The following is an 18,510-nucleotide window of genomic DNA, read 5'->3' on the forward strand; positions in this document are numbered from 1 at the left end:
TTTCATGACATGAAAAGAAATAATTACTTTTAAAGGACTGTGAAGTTCCTTTTTAGTGCAACACCTATATCACTGGTTCTTTAATGTTCATAGTTATAATAATTTATAGTTCCAATAACTTTTATAGTTCTTTAATATTTCAAGAGTAACTAGCATTTGGTTAACTTTATTTTAGCTCCCAAGTTATCTCAGGCTTTTGTGTAATTTCAAAACATAATCTTTATTTGTTGTTTGAATTCTGTTCATTTAAAATGTTATTTCATGTCCACATTGAGAAGCTATTAGACCACAGAGAATTTGTAATTACTTTGGCCTCTATGGATTTCATTCTCTTTATTTTTTACTATAGGTAACATTTTTGTTTGATTTAATAATCATAATTACTGTAAATTAGTTATCTGTGAACTTCAAAAGTATGAGAATAGATAAAAAAATTATTTCCTAAAATGCAGAGAGCCACAAGATATATTCTATTTGTATTGTGACAACAATGCTTAAATACATGAAAATACAGGTTTTTAAAAATGGGTTATTTTGGCAAAAATACATTCCCTAAGGATGTAATGGCACCTTGGTTTGTTTCAGGTGACAAGATTTATAATGGTCTTTAGATTCAGAATCCTAATTTACATGATGAATATTCTAAGAGTGACCATGGCTTTTGAAAATTAGTTTTGATGGGGAACCTTGGTGGCTCAGTCAGTTAAGTGACCAACTTTTGATTTCGGCTGTGATTGTGATCTCACAGTTTGTGGGTTCGAGCCCCACGTTGGGCTCTGCACTGACCGTGTGGAGCCTGCCTGGGATTCTCTCTGCCCCTCCCTTACTCTCTCTCTTTCTCTCTAAAATAAACCAACCAACAGACACACACTTAAAAAATTAGTTTTGAAAGTATTTCAAAAATGTAAAAGTGTTTTCATTATCATTTTAAGATATAATTTTTTAAATCTTACGACATTTTGCCTTCCATTGCACATGTTTGACTATGTTTAATACGATGGTAGGTGTAGTAATATAATAATATAGTGAGATGGAAAAACATGCAATACTTAAGTAAATTGGTCATGGATTAGGTCACTTGCTTAGTAATAATTTTCAAAAAATGCTTCCATTTGAGTTTGCTTCTTCAAATGAATCAATTAGATGAGTTTTAAACATTGGAACCTTTAAAACCTGGTTTTTTCCTCCCTGTATGATAAAATATAACAACTGAATTTAAGTATATACACTAATATAAATATTAGTGTGAGGAAAATATCCTCAAAAATGAAGAGAACCTTGATAGCCTCCCTTGTTTTTGTTTGTTTGTTTGTTTTGTTTTTGCTAAATGTTGCAATCACATGTTTTAACATTTTTAATGCAGGATCGACCTTCCACCCACACATAAACCACCTCCTATGTATGAAGAACGATCTCCCCCTTTGCCTCAAAAAGACCTTCTATATCAGGTATGTGTTCCTGATTACACTTAAAAAAAATGAAATAAAAAACACTAAGCAATGTATATTATTTGATATTATTTAGTCATTATATGTTAAATGTAGCATAGTAATACATAATCATTTCTCTGCAATATTTAAAGCATCAAATTTTGCCTACAAATTGGTAAGAAATGATGGTATAGCCAGTGTAGATAAGACAAATCAACACTTTATTAGGAGTACAGATTTTTACTAAAAGCTTATGCCCAGAGATTTATTGTTAATAGTTTATTGACATGCATATTCATTGTAAAGTATGCATGTTTATATAAAATAAAAGAAAAATCGAATGTCTTTGCTAGGATATGATGAAGAGCTTTTAATCCTTGGAGTATGTATTTCATTTTTGTTTCAGTATACTCAAAATGGAAATTTTAGCGTTCCTTTATTTAGCAACAAAAGGTTTCTATTCCAGTTTAAAGTTCTGGATATGAATATTGGTCCCCATATTACGTTTATGATCATTTTAAATTTTCTTTTGGGATCAGTTTATAATAATTCCTGTGAAAGTATCAATTAAATGCATCTATCTCATATTCTCTACCTAGATTAATAGGCTGTCCTTGGGAAAGTTGAAATCATCGGGTATTTGAGTATTTTTATTCTTAGTGTTAGTTGTTCTGGTTTTGTTTTTTTCCATCTAGCATCCAAGTAACCGATTGGGGCCCTGACCCTATATTGGGGTTTTATTCCCTGTGGAAACATTCTATAATATTTTTCCCCTAAAATATGTTTCTGTCTTCAGCTGGAATAAAGCAAAGTATTTGCCCACCAATTAATTTAATTTGGTGGAAAAATTCCAAGGGAATGTATCTGTTAAGATGTTCTCAACTTTCCGTGCTCAGTTCAGCACAGGTACTAAGATGTTGTTATCTTCTGTGTCTTAGTTGACCACATGTTCAGTCTACTGCCTGAGCATGGGGGCAGGGAGGAGCATTCCCTGGCATGTGCACTCATTGCCAGTGGGCACCAGGTTTGTTGTCTCACACAAGTTTGGGGTCTTTGGGTGAAGACATGCTATCTTCCCAGACCTCTTGTTTCCATGTAGAGTGTAAGCTCACATCTCTTTTGGCAAAGAAATGAATTTGACAAGTACTGTGAAATGTCAACAAAATATTTAGCTAGAGCTCTTGCTAACTGCTACAGAAAGACAGCTGTCTTCTTCCCTTCACAGACCTAGTAATTAACCAGAAGATTTCCAGATTAAGTTTTGGGAATTTTTTAAGAACATGGTTAGTAATTTTCTAGGACAGCGCTAACTACGCATAATTTAATTCTTGTCTGTAAAACCAGTTGATTATATAAGTTGTTATTATTTAATATCTTCAAATTAAATATTTACAAAAGCTTATGAATTGGAAAAAAATATTGGGTTTAGGTCATCATGGGTCCCGGGTTTTAGTTTAAAAAATATGACTTTTATATCTGTGTGTGTATGTATATATATCTATCTATATATCTATCTATATATCTATCTATATATATATAGATAGATATATAGATAGATAGATATATCTGTGTTTCCAAATAAACACAAAAGGAAGATTTTTCTTGGATGATTTGAGTTGACAGTGCTAGAAACTATAGTTTTTAGTGTCCTTGGAATTAGGGAATGCTTCCTGGCTTTTTGAGGTAGAAGTTATGAAGCAGGTGATGAAATTACTCACTTGGTGATTAGAATAATTTGATTTGTAGTAAATTGCATACTCAAAAGCATAAACCTAGGTGGAAATGAAGTTATAGTGGAAAAGTAACGGGAAGTTTAGAAAGAAGATTGATGGGAAAGCACCTGCAATGAATAACAAACATTGGACTTTGGGAGTCAGAGACCATGTGGTAACATTGTGACTTTTTCCTCATCTGTGAAATTGAGCAGGTAAAAAACGTGACTGTTTGTTTCCATCTTCTAGCTATAAAACTGATTCTACAAACTATTGCCAAGGGTGAACTAGTTGCTGTAATTTTGCTTAAGAGAGTTAGAACTTGAATGGGAGATGAAATAACTCCCAATTCTATAAAGCTTTTAAGAATAATTTAGGCTGGGGCACCTGAGTGGCTCAGTCCGTTAAGCATCTATCTGACTCTTGATTTGGGCGTAGGTCATGATCTCACAGTCATGAGACTGAGCCCTGCATCGAGCTCTGAGCTAAGTGTGGAGCCTGCTTAAAAGATTCTCTCTCCCTCTCTCTCTGCCCTTGCCCCACTCATGCGCATGCGCTCTCTCTCTAGAACAAAACAAAACAAAAATCTTTAAAAAAAAATAATTTAGGCTAAAATCATTATCCATCAGATAACTTGTTATGATTCACGCATTATAATGTCTATATGTTAATTATGTGGCTGTTTGTGTTTTAATTAATGCTGTGATATCAAAATGTAAAATACACAGAGCCATGTCCTGGTTACCAAGAAATCTGTAAGTGTGTAATTACTATCTGATTAGTTTCATACAGTGATAGCATGTTGCAATACTAAATGCCTTGGGAATGTTCCACTTCTCTGGGTGTCTTGTCTGTTTTAAAGTGATGAGGTAATTCCTGCTTGAAGTCATTAGCCCTCAGCCTTCCCAAACAGGCCTAGTCACCTAGGCCAGGCTCCCAAATGCCTCCATGGCTTTAAGGAAGACAGTCTCATTTATTCTACCCATCAGTGTTCCACTCTTGGGAAACCACAGAAAGAGACACCTCCTCAGTACCCACATTTGTACACCTTGTGTTGCTTTTGTGGTAATAGTACCAACACTCATCCTGGGGAAGGTTTCCTTTTAATGTATGTTAGGAGGATGAGGCCTGGTATTGTGAAGAGGCAGAGATGGGAACCATTACTGCAGAGAAGATGCATGGAGGCATGCATAAGTATGAGGGAAATAAAAAAGAATATCTTACCTGAAGCAAGGAGTAATTGAGAAATATCCCCAGCTTGTCATGTATTAGGTAATAATCCTGCAGAAGTTGAGTCTTCCTTTGGGAAAGAAATATTAATTAATGGCTTTAAAGTATATTTTACCTTTTCATTATGTTTTATGAACATTATATAGGTAATCCATAAGTATGTTCTTAGAACAACAAAAACAAATACTACAGAAATTTATAGTCAGCTGTGAAAGTTCTTTTTTATTACTCCATCACCAAGTATATAATTTCCTTCTCCAGCTATCACCATTGTTACGAATTTAAATATTCTCCCAGACTTTTTTCCATGAATTTATTTTCATGGGTGTATCATCCATATTTACATCTATAGCTAGGTTTGTTTTGCCTTTTTTTTTTTTTAAACACAAATGTGATCATAGAATACATAGTGGTCTAGAAATTGCTTTCCCACTCTATTATAGACCAGTATTTTTCAGAGTGGCCAGTGTTGTTTATAGTTGTAGGGGGCTCCTTTATCTCATTCAGCTTCAAATCCAGCATGAAACACTGAACACTGATAGAAAATTTCTTTGTATTAAAGAATTTTGGACAACACTTAGCGTTCTATGAATAATGCTGTATTTTAGCCTTGTTTTGGGAGAGTTGTATACTCTGATGTGAAAAAATATTTCCCAAACCAACGAAAATGATCAAGGGATCATTTTCAGGAAGAAATATGTAACTAATACAGTTTGATTTCTGACATGGAAAAAATCTGGATGTAAATGTAAATCTTTTAGAATGCTCTGTGGTTCAGCCTAAAATAACATTTATTCTTGGAAAGTTAGGTCTAGTAGATTGTGTGAAATAGATACTATTACTTGACTTTACTGAGGATCATAACAGGATTTCATTCAAGCAAGAATATTATAGGGAATGTAGCTCTTGAAGTTATTTTCACAATGCTGACATATTGTTGAAAGCTTTTAATCTCTTGAAATATCATGAGATTTTCTTTTACCCCTTGATAGCCACATTTGCAGAACTAACCATCTGTCAGATTACTTTGGTAAATTTTTAATTTTAGCAACCTTGAAAATGTTTTATGAACAGTATTTCAGGTGTTGGAATACACAGATCAATTTTCATGATTTAAGAAATTCGTCTTATATACACATATAAATATGTGTGTATGTGTCTTGATATTCCGTGTTATTAAACGGTATATATGCATAAGTACTTGTGTAACTGAATTTTAGGCTGAACTTAGCTGCCTTTATTGTGGAACACCATTTTGACTTAAAAGAATGGCTAACAAACCATGGTCATTTAGGCTTGAGTAATTTTGCAGATATTTTCTCACAAATCAATGAACTGAACCTGTCGCTCAAGGCAAACAACTCACAGTATTTGTTGCCAATGAAAAATTTGAGGTGCCAAGTAAAAATTGTAATTTTTATAAAACTTATATCTGTAACCATGGGATTGATATTAGTGGGGAAATTAATGAATGTTGTTTTTTATACTGAATAGTGAAAAGTACCAATGTTTGGAATATCTGTGTAACTTAGTGAACCAGTAGTTTCCAAATGACCAATGTATGCTGTTATAATCATGCATGCATAAAATATCCAAAGTATAAGATAAACGTATGGATTTTCATATAGAAGAGTATGAAAAGTTTCAGATAGCAACTAGCAACTAACCTTAAGAAACTTCCAGTTGTTGAGTTTTGGTATAGTATCAAAGGAGAATTTTCTCAATTATCTTGAAGAAGTATTGAAGTGTCTCTCCCCCTTCTAGCAGTGTATCTGTGTGAGGCCATTTTTTCTTCATGCATTTCAACCAAACAACCTATTGCAACAGATTAAATGCTATAGCAGATATGAAAATCAAGCTTTCTTCTTTTGACTCAGATATGAAAAAGATTTGCAAAATGTAAAAAAGTATAATAAAATGCCACTCTTCTTGCTTACCTTTGTTCTGGAAAACATGGTTATTTGCTCACGTAAAAGATGCTATTTGTATCATACTATTATTCTGTTTAAATGAATTAAATATTTTTAAAAATTTCATAGTTTGGGGGACCCCTGGGTGGCTCAGTCGGTTGAGCGTCCAAATTCGGCTCAGGTCATGATCTTGCGGTCCGTGAGTTCGAGCCCCGCGTCGGGCTCTGTGCTGACAGCTCAGAGCCTGGAGCCTGTTTCAGATTCTGTCTCTCCCTCTCTCTCTGACCCTCCCCCGTTCATGCTGTGTCTCTCTCTGTCTCAAAAATAAATAAATGTTAATAAAAATTTTTTTTTTTTAATTTCATAGTTTGGGGCACCTGGGTGGCTCAGTGGGTTAAGCAGCCGACTTCAGCTCAGGTCATGATCTCACAGTTTGTGAGTTCGAGCTCCGTGTCAGGCTCTGTGCTGACAGCTCGGAGCCTGGAGCCTGCTTTGGACTCTGTGTCTCCCTCTCTTTCTGCCCCTCCCATGCATTCTTTGTCTCTCTCTCTCTTTCTCTCTCAAACATAAGTAAACATTAAAATGTTTTTTTTTTTAATTTCATAGTTTTAATGTTTAAGATGATAAATATAGTTAGCTCTTACCCATGTAAATGAAAGTACTTTGGGTTCTCAAAATTTTAAAGTATAGAGGGATCCTGAGGCCCCAAATTTGAGAACCTCTACTGTAGACCTTAAGCAATGTAAAGGCAGGGATCATGTCTCCCTTGCTTAGTACTGTAGTCCCAGTGCATAACACCTTGCTTGGCACATTGTAGTTACTGAACAAAATCTTTTTGAATGAATAAATGGAAGAATCAAACACCTCTTTATATTCTTCTCAGTCTGTGACCATGTTTGTGTTACAAATTCTAGAATAACCCTATCCCAGAGAAATAATTATGTTCCAGTATATTTAATGTCAGTATATCTAATATCAGTGTACCAGATATCAATATAGCATGTATGAAAAATAACAGAGGAACAAGAGACTCTATAGCAATACTCTAAAATATTAGCAATGATTATGTAGTAGACTTCTCCATGAATATTATGTCTTATGTTATATTTTTCTGTAGTTTCTAATTTTTCTGCAGTGCTTTTTCTCCCCTCTGTCAGTGACCTTTTAGCATAAGAAAATAGAGATCTGTTGAAACCTGAATTACTAACCTGGAATATTGTTAATCAGTCAAACCAGTTATGGTAATACTTCAGGAGAATTTACTGTCTTGGGAAATTAAGATTTCCCCCCCAATATTTCACTATGATATATCACATTCTTTAGTGAATTTTTATAAATGCTCATGGCAGAGTGTTGGTAGGAAAGAGTGTTCCTATTTATTTTTTGAGTACATAATGCATACAAAAAAATGTAAAAGGGTATTTTCTAAAGTCTCCCTCCCATTCCCATTCCTGTTTACCCTACACCTCCTACAGAAAATCACTTTTATACATTTCTTGTTTGACTTAATAAGGTTTGTTTAAGCATAGACAGGGAAACATATATACAGACATTTTTTTTTCTTGTATAAAAGGTAGCTGTATGTACTGTTAAATATTTTGCCATTCCTCCTAAGATATACTGAAGATCTTTTTTATTGGGATGCAGAGCATTCTCATTCTTTTTTATGTCTACAGAAGATTCTAATTTGCATATATTACACAGTTTGTAGTGTCAAAATATTTTAATAAACCAATAATGCTGCAATGAATAGCTTTATATATATGATATTTGTATCTACCCAAGTATAATCTTCAGTATAGATTTTTTAGAATTGGTCTTGCTGTATCAAATAGTAAATGTGTTTATACTTTTGATAGATACTGTCAAATTACCCTCTATAAATATTATACTATTTTGTACTCCAATCAGTAATGCTTGAAAGTGCTTATTTCTCCACATCCTTACCAACAGCATACGTATTCCACTTGAGTATTGGTGATCTGATAGGTAAAAAAATGTGTGTGTATGTAAAATTATAATTTTGCACTCTCATTATTAGTGAGTTTTATCATCTTTTCAAGTGTCAAAAAAGCCATTTTTTTTCCTGCAAACTTTCATTCTTTTGTGTGCTTATTGAACAAAATTATGACCATTTAAACATTTTATAAGTAGATATGAAACTTTTTTCTTTTAATTCCAGGATGAATAGTATATATACATTGCTTCTTGATATCTAAATTTGTGGTACAGAAAGTTTAGGAAGATGAATCTTATATTTCCATTGATTTATATTATAAAATGGGATAAAAATGAAAAGTTGTTCCGACTAGAGCAAATGTTATCAAACTGTGGTTTTAGAAACATGGTGGTCCTACTTGTTAGCAAGTTCTAGAGTTGGATATGTCCTCCAGGTATCTTAATTGCTACCAATCATGCCACATTTCATTTAAGGCTTTTTTGAACCTGTCCACCTACTACTACTGTATAGTTTTAGACATTTTCATTACTTCCTTTCAAAACTCATCTTTCTGATACATAACTGCCATTTTGCAATAATATTTTTTAATAAGCTGCTTTTGTTAATTATCATCGATGGTCTGGTTTTCTCCCGGGATCTCAATATTTTAACATATATTCAGATGCTACCAATAGCTATAGGCTTTGGAGTCAGGGAGAAGGAAGGGAGAAAGATGACAGAAGAATTAACATTTTTCATCCAAATTAGAGAAAACTATATGATGGAGTGGACTGCTTCAAGTAAATGAATACTGAGTATTTCCTAGCATTGTTTTGCCCTTGAGTAGCAAAATGTTTACATCTTGCATATTGCCTCCAGTTAATAGATAGTGGCAATTATTGAGACAGGTAGTCAAAGAATTGTAGGGCCGTGTTCTCGTCTGTGAGGGGACAAAGTTTTGTGATCAACAAAGCTCAGATGAAATAATGACATAAACTAATCATATTGAAATAATATATTCAAAGGAAATATAGGTGCAACATTTGAAGTATAAAGGATTGATATTTTTACTAAAAACTCTTACTAATCACTCTTATAAATGAGAAAAAGATAAACCTACTTTTAAGATTTTAAGGGGATTAATAAATTACCGTATGCTGCATCCTTAGACCATAGAACCTTAGAACATACCTGACACATAGTAAGTACTATGTGTTTGCTGTTATTAAAAAAGAAACTGTAATTCTTTTTTTTTAATTTTTTTAATGTTTATTTAATTTTGAGAGAGAGGGAGAGACAGAGCAGGAGTAGGGGAGGGGCAGAGAGAGAGAGGGAGACACAGAATCTGAAGCAGGCTCCAGGCTCTGAGCTGTCAGCACAGAGCCTAATGCAGGGCTTGAACTCATGAGCCAGGAGATCATGACCTGAGCTGAAGTCGGCCACTTAATTGACTGAGCCACCCAGGCGCCCCCAAAGAAGGAAACTGTAATTCTTAATAAAAATATTAAAGAGATATTGCTTCTCAGCCTTTTGGCTAAGATCAAGTGTAAAAATATTAAAGAGATCAAGCAGTGAAATTATTTCAGAAGAAGAATAAAACTAATAGTACCTGATTTTTCTCTGTCACTCATTTATCAAACCAGTATTTCTTGAGTACTTCTTATGTGCCAGTACTAGGAATACTAGTTAATAAGACAGATGAAACAATTATTGCCTTTATGGAGCTTATATTTTAGTGACAAATAGACAAAGCCTATGATGACATATTTTTTCCCTTATTTATTTATTAAAAAAACATTTTTTTAATGTTTATTTATTTTTGAGGTAGAGACAGACTGTGAGCAGGGGAGAGGCAGAGAAAGGGAGACGCAGAATCCTAAGCAAGTTCCAGGCTCTGAGCTGTCAGCACAGAGCCCCATGCAGGGCTCGAACTTACGAATCGCGAGATCATGACCTGAGCTGAAGTCAGAGGCTTAACTGACTGAGCCACCCAGGCACCCTTCTTTTTTCCCTTTTTTCAAAAGAACTTTATTAAAATTTATTAGCTTTATAATTGGTATAAAACAGACTGCATATATTTAGAGTGTGAGTTTGATACATTTTACATATAATACATAAACACAGTACACAAATATGCATACATATACACAGACTGGGAAAACATCACCACAATCAAGAAAATGGATTTATCCATCATTTTCAAAAGTTTCCTGATGCCCCTTTATAATCTTTCCCTCTCTTCATTCCCCTGTTGCCTTTCCACCTCCCCAAGGACCCAACCACTCATCTACTTTCTGTCTCTATGTATTAATTTACATGTTCTTGAATTTTATGTAATAGAATCATATGGTATGTTTGTTTGTTTGGTGTCACTTCTTTCACTCCCCACAATGATTTTGATTTCTGGTTCCTTCTTGTGTTGATCAGTAGTTTATTCCTTTTAAACAGGTATACCTTATAGGCATACTACATTTTATTTACACTTACCTATTGATGGGCATTTGCATTGTTTCCATTTTTTACTATTATAAGGAATGCTGCTATGAATACTTATGTATAAGTCTTTGTGTAAATACACGTTCTCATTTCTCTTGAGTAAACATCTAGGTGTGGAACAGATGGGTCATGTGGTAATTGTAGCTTAAAAAGTATAATTTAAGAAAATGCCAAATTGTCTTCCTAAGTAGCTTTACCATTTGTGTTCCCACAAGCAGTGTATGAGTTCCTCCATACCCTCACCACCATATGTTATGATCAGACTTTAAAAATGTTAGATGTTCTAATAGGTGTGTGGTGTATTTCATTATGATTTTAATTTGTATTTTCTCCCTAGTTACTCGTATGTGGAACTTTTTTTTTTTTTTTAATTGCTGACTTGTCATCCATTTAGCTTCTGTGGTGAAATCTCTCTTCAAATATTTGCTCATTTTTTTATTGGATCATTTTCTTATTGTTGAATTTTGAGAGTTCTTTCTATATTTTGTATTACGGACTGCATGTTTTTGTCCCCCTAAAATTCATATGTTGAAACCCTAACCCCCAGTGTGATGGTATTTGGAGGTGCGGCCTTGGGGAGGTTTTAGGTAATGAGAACCCTCATGATGGGATTAGTGCCTCATAGGAGGAGATAAGAGGAGAGCCTGTTTCTTTCTCTGCTCTCTGGTATGTGAGGATAAAAGATAGTCATCTGCAAACTAGGAAGAGAGCCTTCACCATGAACTAAAATCTCACACAGCCTAGAACTGTGTGAAAGAAATGTTCTTTAAACCACTTAGTAAACATGGTAAGTTGTTGTAGCAGCCTGAGTGGCATAAGACAGTTTTACAAGTCTTTTGTCAGATATGTGATTTGGAAATATTTTCCACCATTCTCTCACTTGGTATTCTCTTAACTGATTTTTGAAGACAAAAGTTCTTAATTTTGATCAAGTCAATATTTATGCAATGACAATGTGATACCATGCTTTCTCTCTGCAATGGGATAGAGGAGGTAATACTTCCTTTTTTTTAGTTGTTATTAAGATAGTTAAAATATTTTTATGATACATTATTTTTCCTGTATAAACTTCATCATCAATTAGAAAATTTATTGAATTAATTTAAAGATAGTAGTTTTCCTTGGTCACTAGAGTTCCTTCAGTAGCTAGTATCTTCAGGATAAATACATAGTATGAGCAATTCTCATCTCAGGAATGTGGAAACTAGGAAGACTTGGCTCCTCTAATAGTATTTCATGGCCCATAGCACCTAAGTAGCCATTATCTTTTTATATATTCTCTTCATCTCTGTATTAAACAGTAATTATCACAGATGCTTGATAAAAATTTTTAAATGGTGCATAAGTGGTCCATGAAAGAAAAATATTTTAGAGTCATGCTTGCTGTTAACTTATTTTTAGTAGAATCAAATGGGACCTAACAATATTATAATTAAGAAGGTTGTGGTGCAGTTACTTTGACTTGCTGTGAATTGTAGAAATACTGTTTATTTTAGAATTACTATATACATGTAAACCAGCACTGATCTGGAAAACCTGGATTGAGGATTTCAAAGTGGTAAAGATTCTGAGTTTAATTACATTTCGGCATTTTTAATGGCATCACTAGCTATCAGTGTATTATGTGATTTTTCAGAAAGGACTTGAAAACTTCTGACCTCGATTCTCATTGATGTCTGTTTCTGATTTGTAGCTGAACTGCCTGAGTTAGGACTGTATTTAAGAAAGGAAAACAAAAACGAAAAACTGAGGTATATAGTAGTACCCTCAGAGCTATTTCTAATACAGACTGAATTACTTTATGCAGTTTAAATGATCAAGAGGAACTGGCTTCATTCTAGTCACCAATATTCAATACCAAAAAAAAAAAAAAAGTAGATGGTTAAAATAAAAGAATTAAAATGTTGGCCTTTTAAGATATTCTGAGCAATGCAGAGGGGAAAACATCTAATTCACACCTTTTCATAAAACTTTATAGTATAATTCCACTTGGTTCTTTCTATGTTATAAACATCTCATCTTCTTTCTTCCTTTTGGATCCTTAGCGCTGAGTTTTAAGAACTGATTCCTTATAAAAATTATATACTCACTATCTGTGCTTAAATACGTGTATTTGTGGTTCTCCCATTTTTTTACTTTCCTAATTATAAGCTCTTGAGAATTGAAAACCATGATTACTGTTGTCTTTGTAACCTTTCTTGAGATCTAATAAACTCTGTACAGGGGCTATTCAGTAATTGTTGAGTTGTGATAGTGAAATTGTTTATGAAATCAGTTTCCCAGGCTAGCTGAGGACAATTGCAGGAATCTGGGGGGAAATAGGGAAGATACCATAATTTATATACAGTGTCATCTCATCCTTTTGCCTGTAGAACACCTAGAAAATTTATTTTAAACAGCTTAAAAATTTTATAGCCAGTTCATCATTACTTTTGAGCAAAATATGTAACAAGGTACCAATCTATAGTATCTTAGCATTTCCAAAAAAGTATCACTATTAATTCATAGTAATTAGAAATGAGCTTTAACTTTTTAATGTTACCACCAAAATATTTTTAAAACACCTAATAAACCATGTTGAAGTCTGAAGCATTAACTCAGATGTAATACTAAACTTCGGGGGAAAAAACTCTTAATGGCTCAATGCTACTTGGGAACTCAGACAAAAAGGTATTATCCTAACCATTAATTTACTTAATTTTTTTTTCTTGGTTTATAAAGAATTAAATTTAGACTATTCGTACTTGAGATATAATCAGAACATGAAATCTTGAGTGGTTTATTTGAGACCTGTGTTAAATTCACACTGCCCTCAGGGAACTATAAGTCTTAATTAGGGGTGACTCTTGATTGACTCATGAGTTAAGTAGAAGTAAAAGAACTGTTGAAGTTAAATGCATTAATCTGAGTACTGTGAAATTTCCTCCCAAATTTTAGAGGACCTAATAGTTACCTTTATTTAAAAGCTCATGATTTCCTTTATTGGAAGTGATTCGTTTTTAAATATAGAAGTCAGGATAGAGACCTAAGTTATTTCAGTTTAGCTTAGTTTAGTTTTTTATTCACTCTTTTTTTTTTTCTTTAGAGAGAGCAAGAAAAAGCACTTCTAATAGGGAGCAGGGGAGAGGGGCAGAGGGAGAGAGAATCCCAAGCAGGCTCCGTGCTCAGCATGGAGCACTATGTAGGGCTCATCCCATGACCCTGGGATCATGACCTGACCCCAAATCAAGAGGTGGTTGTTCAACCAGCTGAGCCTTCTAGGCACCCCGGAAGTGTGTTATTTAAATGTTCAGAGCAAAGCAACTAAGTTATTTTCAGAGACTAGACTTTTTCATTACTTGTGAATTAAATTTTATATGGACATTATCAATCTAATTTTACTTTGAATTTGGCTACTTAGTCTTGATTTTAGTCCTGCCCAATTTTTTTTTGAAGTACTTTTGATACGTTGCGCATAAAAAATTGGCAAAAGCTCCATATGGACTTTGGAGAGAATAATGTAAATGCTATATTATTTAAGTTAAATGTTACCCCTATGCCTAAGCTTACAATGTTCATTCATTCATTCAGTGAATTATGGTAAGCACTATTGAGTGATTTTTTTTTTCCTGTTTTTTAGACTCTTCCTTTAAAGTAGATTCAATTATGGGAATCCTTGGTTAAATTAAGCTGACTTAAATGGAAAGTTGCTTTAGGCAGCTACCTTCATATTGTGATGTGTGCAATGCCAGTGAGGCCTCGATGCCTGCCACCTTCTTGACTTCCCAGCAGAGAATAATAATGGAGATTAATAATAGAGGCTAATTTACTAATATCTGTTACTACCCATTTGACATGAAAAAACTATGGGGAGACTCTCTCAGGCTATTGATTATTATCAAAACTATGTATTGGCATAGCAGTATATACCAGAATTTCCAGGATGATCTTGATTTCACACATATGTGCCCTAATGTCAGTATGTAAGTGCACCTGTTCCAGTTTTGAGGCTGCCGTTGGTCTGAGAGATTTCCCTAGTACATGTGACAGCTCTGTTATTCCCGGCCTTTTCTCCAGTTCTTTAATAGCCTCCTTCTCCATTCCTGATCATTACAATTCAAAGTGCTTTCTTCCCATAATCAAAATGGCTCTTACATCTTAACCTCCTCTAAAAATTCTTCCTAAGCTAATATTAAAGAATATTTAATTTAGAATAAAATATACCAATGTGAACTACAGTAAAAGTACTTGTATTGTGATAGCTACTTTCCAAAGTATAATTGGAGACAGTAATCTTATTTGGAGAACTCTAAGAAATGGAGGGTAACCCAGGTTCTAATTTTGTGATTTGCTATGAATTATTTATTTAATATTTTTTTATTCTGTTTCATAAAATGGTAGAGTAGTGTCATGCAGGGAGCAAGAATTCCTGTCCCCTCAAAGGTCCTTGTAGCTGGACTAAGAATCAAATTGACATGAGACAGATTAACAGGAGAAAATAAAATTTAATAGCATACATGTGAGGAGTCTACACAGACATGGAAATTCCAAAGATAGGCAAAATGAGGTATATATGTCATCTGAACTAAGGAGAGAAGGGGATAGGGTTCTGCGACTTGAAAGGGAAGAAATGCAATTTACAGGAAGATGAGAAAGAGTTAATGTTTGGTAAACAAATATTTGCCCTGCCGTATAGATGGGTTAACCATATAACATTTATCTCTGGTAGTAACTCCTATTCTGGAAAAACTGTACAATTTAGATTTCTTTTATGTAGTTAAGGGAGGGGCCAAAGTTTCTCGTGAGCTCACGGGGTCGTGATTGCCTTCAGCTCATAGTAACCCACATGCCAAAATGGCCCATCTCAGGACAGCCTCCTCTCCACCCCTACGCTAGAAAACAGCACAAGATGTTTTTAGGAAAAACTAAAAATAAGTAATTGATCACTTCATTTAAAACCAGTTCATTTCATGACAGGTTTACTGAATATTTAACATAATTTTGATTGCTTTTGAATCTAGCCAGATATCTTAGATACAATTAGAAAGAAAATTTTCATTAAAATATAAATTTATGTTTGAAACCTCTTACATTTGAAGAATGCATGTTTCGACAAACTAAATGTTTCTAAAGAGTTGATTGGTTAAAAAAAAGAACTTCTGGATAAAACACAGGCCATAATTTTTTTTTAAAATGCAAGAAGCTAGAAATCAGAAACACTAAATTCAGTTCAACATGCTTATTGTTTTAGACGTCTTTAAAATGCCAAAAATTAAGAAATTTTAGAAAACCTGGTGGAAAAACACTCAGAAGAGTTTGTTTGGGTAGTCAAGACCACAGTTTATCCTTGATTGAGTTAACTTTAGTCATTTGACCTACAGCCACTAAATTACTCTATTTTCTTATATATGAGTATGGGAATCTTTCACCCAGTCTGTCTTGGCAACTTGTCAGATAACTTTCCATAGTTACAAGCTACCATAGTGCAAATTTCCTGTTCCCAGGCATTATAATAAACAGAATTACCACTTTCTTTCCCCAGAGACACGTTTTCACCACTGGTTTGGTTTAGTTTGGTTGTGGCATGATTCTAATTCTTTTTTGTTGATTCTTTGGCACATATTTTCAACCAAGATATCTGTTCCCTCAATTTCATGTACAATAATCTTCCTTTGTTTGCTTTACTGATTTTGCATAATTAGAAATATGTGCAAGGCAAGCAATTAGCCTATTGTTGACTTCATATGTTTGGGGGTTTTTTTTTTAATATATTGTTTGCTGCTATTGGAGAATCTAATTCTAAGAAGAAATAAGCCCCAAAGTGGCATGTGTTTCATTGGCACATGAAAAGTTTAATCTTCTATTTCAGGCTAAGCAGCATTTTATTATTGAGGAATTAATAAGACTCGTTGTTGGGAGAGTGATGGGGAACTTTTCTGGAGTGGCACTTTAGTTTGAATCATTGATGCCTTACAAATATTTTTTTTTAAATAATTAGTCCTATGAAAGTCATTTCCATATTTACAGACAACTCACTTTCCTTATCTTTGTGTGCTGATTACTAGCACATACATGTGTAGCACAAGATCGTACCTTATGATGAATTCTTTTAGGTCTACTTGTTGTTTTGAGACCCAGCTTGAGTTTGTTCAGGAGAGAAAATTTTTCTTACCTTCAAGATTCTTCTAGTTGAACTAAGAATTAAATTGACTTGAGACAGATTCACAGGAGAAAATCAAATTTAATTTTGTATGTACAAGGAATCCATACCGACATGAAATTACAAAGACAGTCAGCCAATATGAGGTGTATGGGTCATTCTCAACTAAGGAGAAGCAGGGAGGGGTTTGGAACTTAAGAGGGAAGGAAAGCAATTCATAGGAAGATGAAAAAGAGTTTGGTAAAATGTTTGGTAAACACATGTTTGTTGGGCCACTCAGAAACCATGGGACATAGAGGACTTGGATCAAACAGGCCTTGCTAGGTTCCTCCCTGTCTACCACACCTAGTTCCTATTCTAATGTAGGAATATATGGTGACAGCTCTCTTCCCGGAGTAGGTTCTCTATCTCAGTTCTTTTCAGGCACCTGGGAGTGACTAGGACGGTAAAGTTTTCTTCCTGCATCTTCTGGGCCTTGATTGTTTTCAGTTCAAAATAATATGCATCCAAAATGGCACATTTTTGGGCAGCCTACCCTTGGCCCCAAGTTCATTTAGCATTTCTATGATTGCATATTGCTTTTCTGGTTTTGTTTTTTTTTCCACAGAGCTAACCTCCATGATTATCTCCTATTGTTCAATTGATTTGGGGAGTGTAATTTCTCTTTGTAGTTTTAGAAAACAGAGCTAGGACCAGAAGGTGATAGGAACATAGATTTGAATACTCAGTGTAAAGAAGATCTTTCCAATAATTAGGTCTATCTGATAATGGGCTGATACCTCAAGATGCCATACATATTTCCTAACTGGCCTTGTCTAAAGGACTCAGCTATTGTCTTTCATTGTTATGTTATAAGATACGTTTCTGCACTGTGAATAAAGTTTAATTTTAACACCTCTTCTAGTCTTTTCTCTTTACTCTTTTTACCCCTAAAAAAATAATACAGGTGGTAGATTAAAAACTAACATTGCTGTTCCTTGGGACCAATGTTCGACATAGGTATCTTAATGTGATTCTGAGTACAATATTTAACTATATAATTGATTAGTTAGCTAATGAGTTATTAAAAGCACACATGTTAGAGGTAACCAACTCTCTTCTATACATGTTTTCGAGTATAATTACAAGGTCTATTGGTATTTCCAGATATTATTGAGTCTTTGTGAAAAGCAGTTTGACACAAGCAAAAATTACTTTAAAATGTTTCTTTTACCTTTTGTTTTTTAAAGAAGAAAAACGTGTTTCTTCTGTAAATGCAAATTATACATTGTTTTATGGTTGGTTTATAATTATAACTGTTCGCATAGATACTAAAGCTTGAAATATACTTTGAATGATATCTCTACAGCAGCTGTAACTACAATGAAAATTAGATGAGATCTAAAACTTGCTAACTGCAGAATATTTCATGCATATAAGTAACTTTGGAAGAATGAGAATTGTTAAAGGTCTTTAAAAGGAAATACTTAGCTTTATAATGATTCCTATTCTAAATTCATTGGCACTTACAAAAGGTAATAATCTCAGTTTCAAATGTTTGGCGGGCAGTAATTATTTAGGTTATCAATCCTGTTTATTGAAAGAAATGCCATGTAAGTGTATTTGTTTGAAACATTTTAAATGCCTTATTACTGAGGTATGTGTTCCCATGGAA

The 18,510-nt window shown here is 33.9% G+C and overlaps 1 protein-coding gene across 1 annotated transcript in view; it reads left to right on the forward strand.

The window, feature by feature from the left end:
- The window catches only part of NECTIN3 (nectin cell adhesion molecule 3), a 134,103-nt gene that overhangs the window by 74,195 nt on the left and 41,398 nt on the right, over positions 1-18,510 (forward strand). Inside the window, exon 7 of the mRNA XM_023260119.2 lies at positions 1,364-1,448. Coding sequence (XP_023115887.2) covers positions 1,364-1,448 — 85 coding nt within the window. The remainder of the gene's footprint in view (positions 1-1,363; positions 1,449-18,510) is intronic.

Source organism: Felis catus, chromosome C2 (genome assembly GCF_018350175.1).
Source record: "Felis catus isolate Fca126 chromosome C2, F.catus_Fca126_mat1.0, whole genome shotgun sequence".
In the NCBI taxonomy this organism is placed as follows: domain Eukaryota; kingdom Metazoa; phylum Chordata; class Mammalia; order Carnivora; family Felidae; genus Felis; species Felis catus.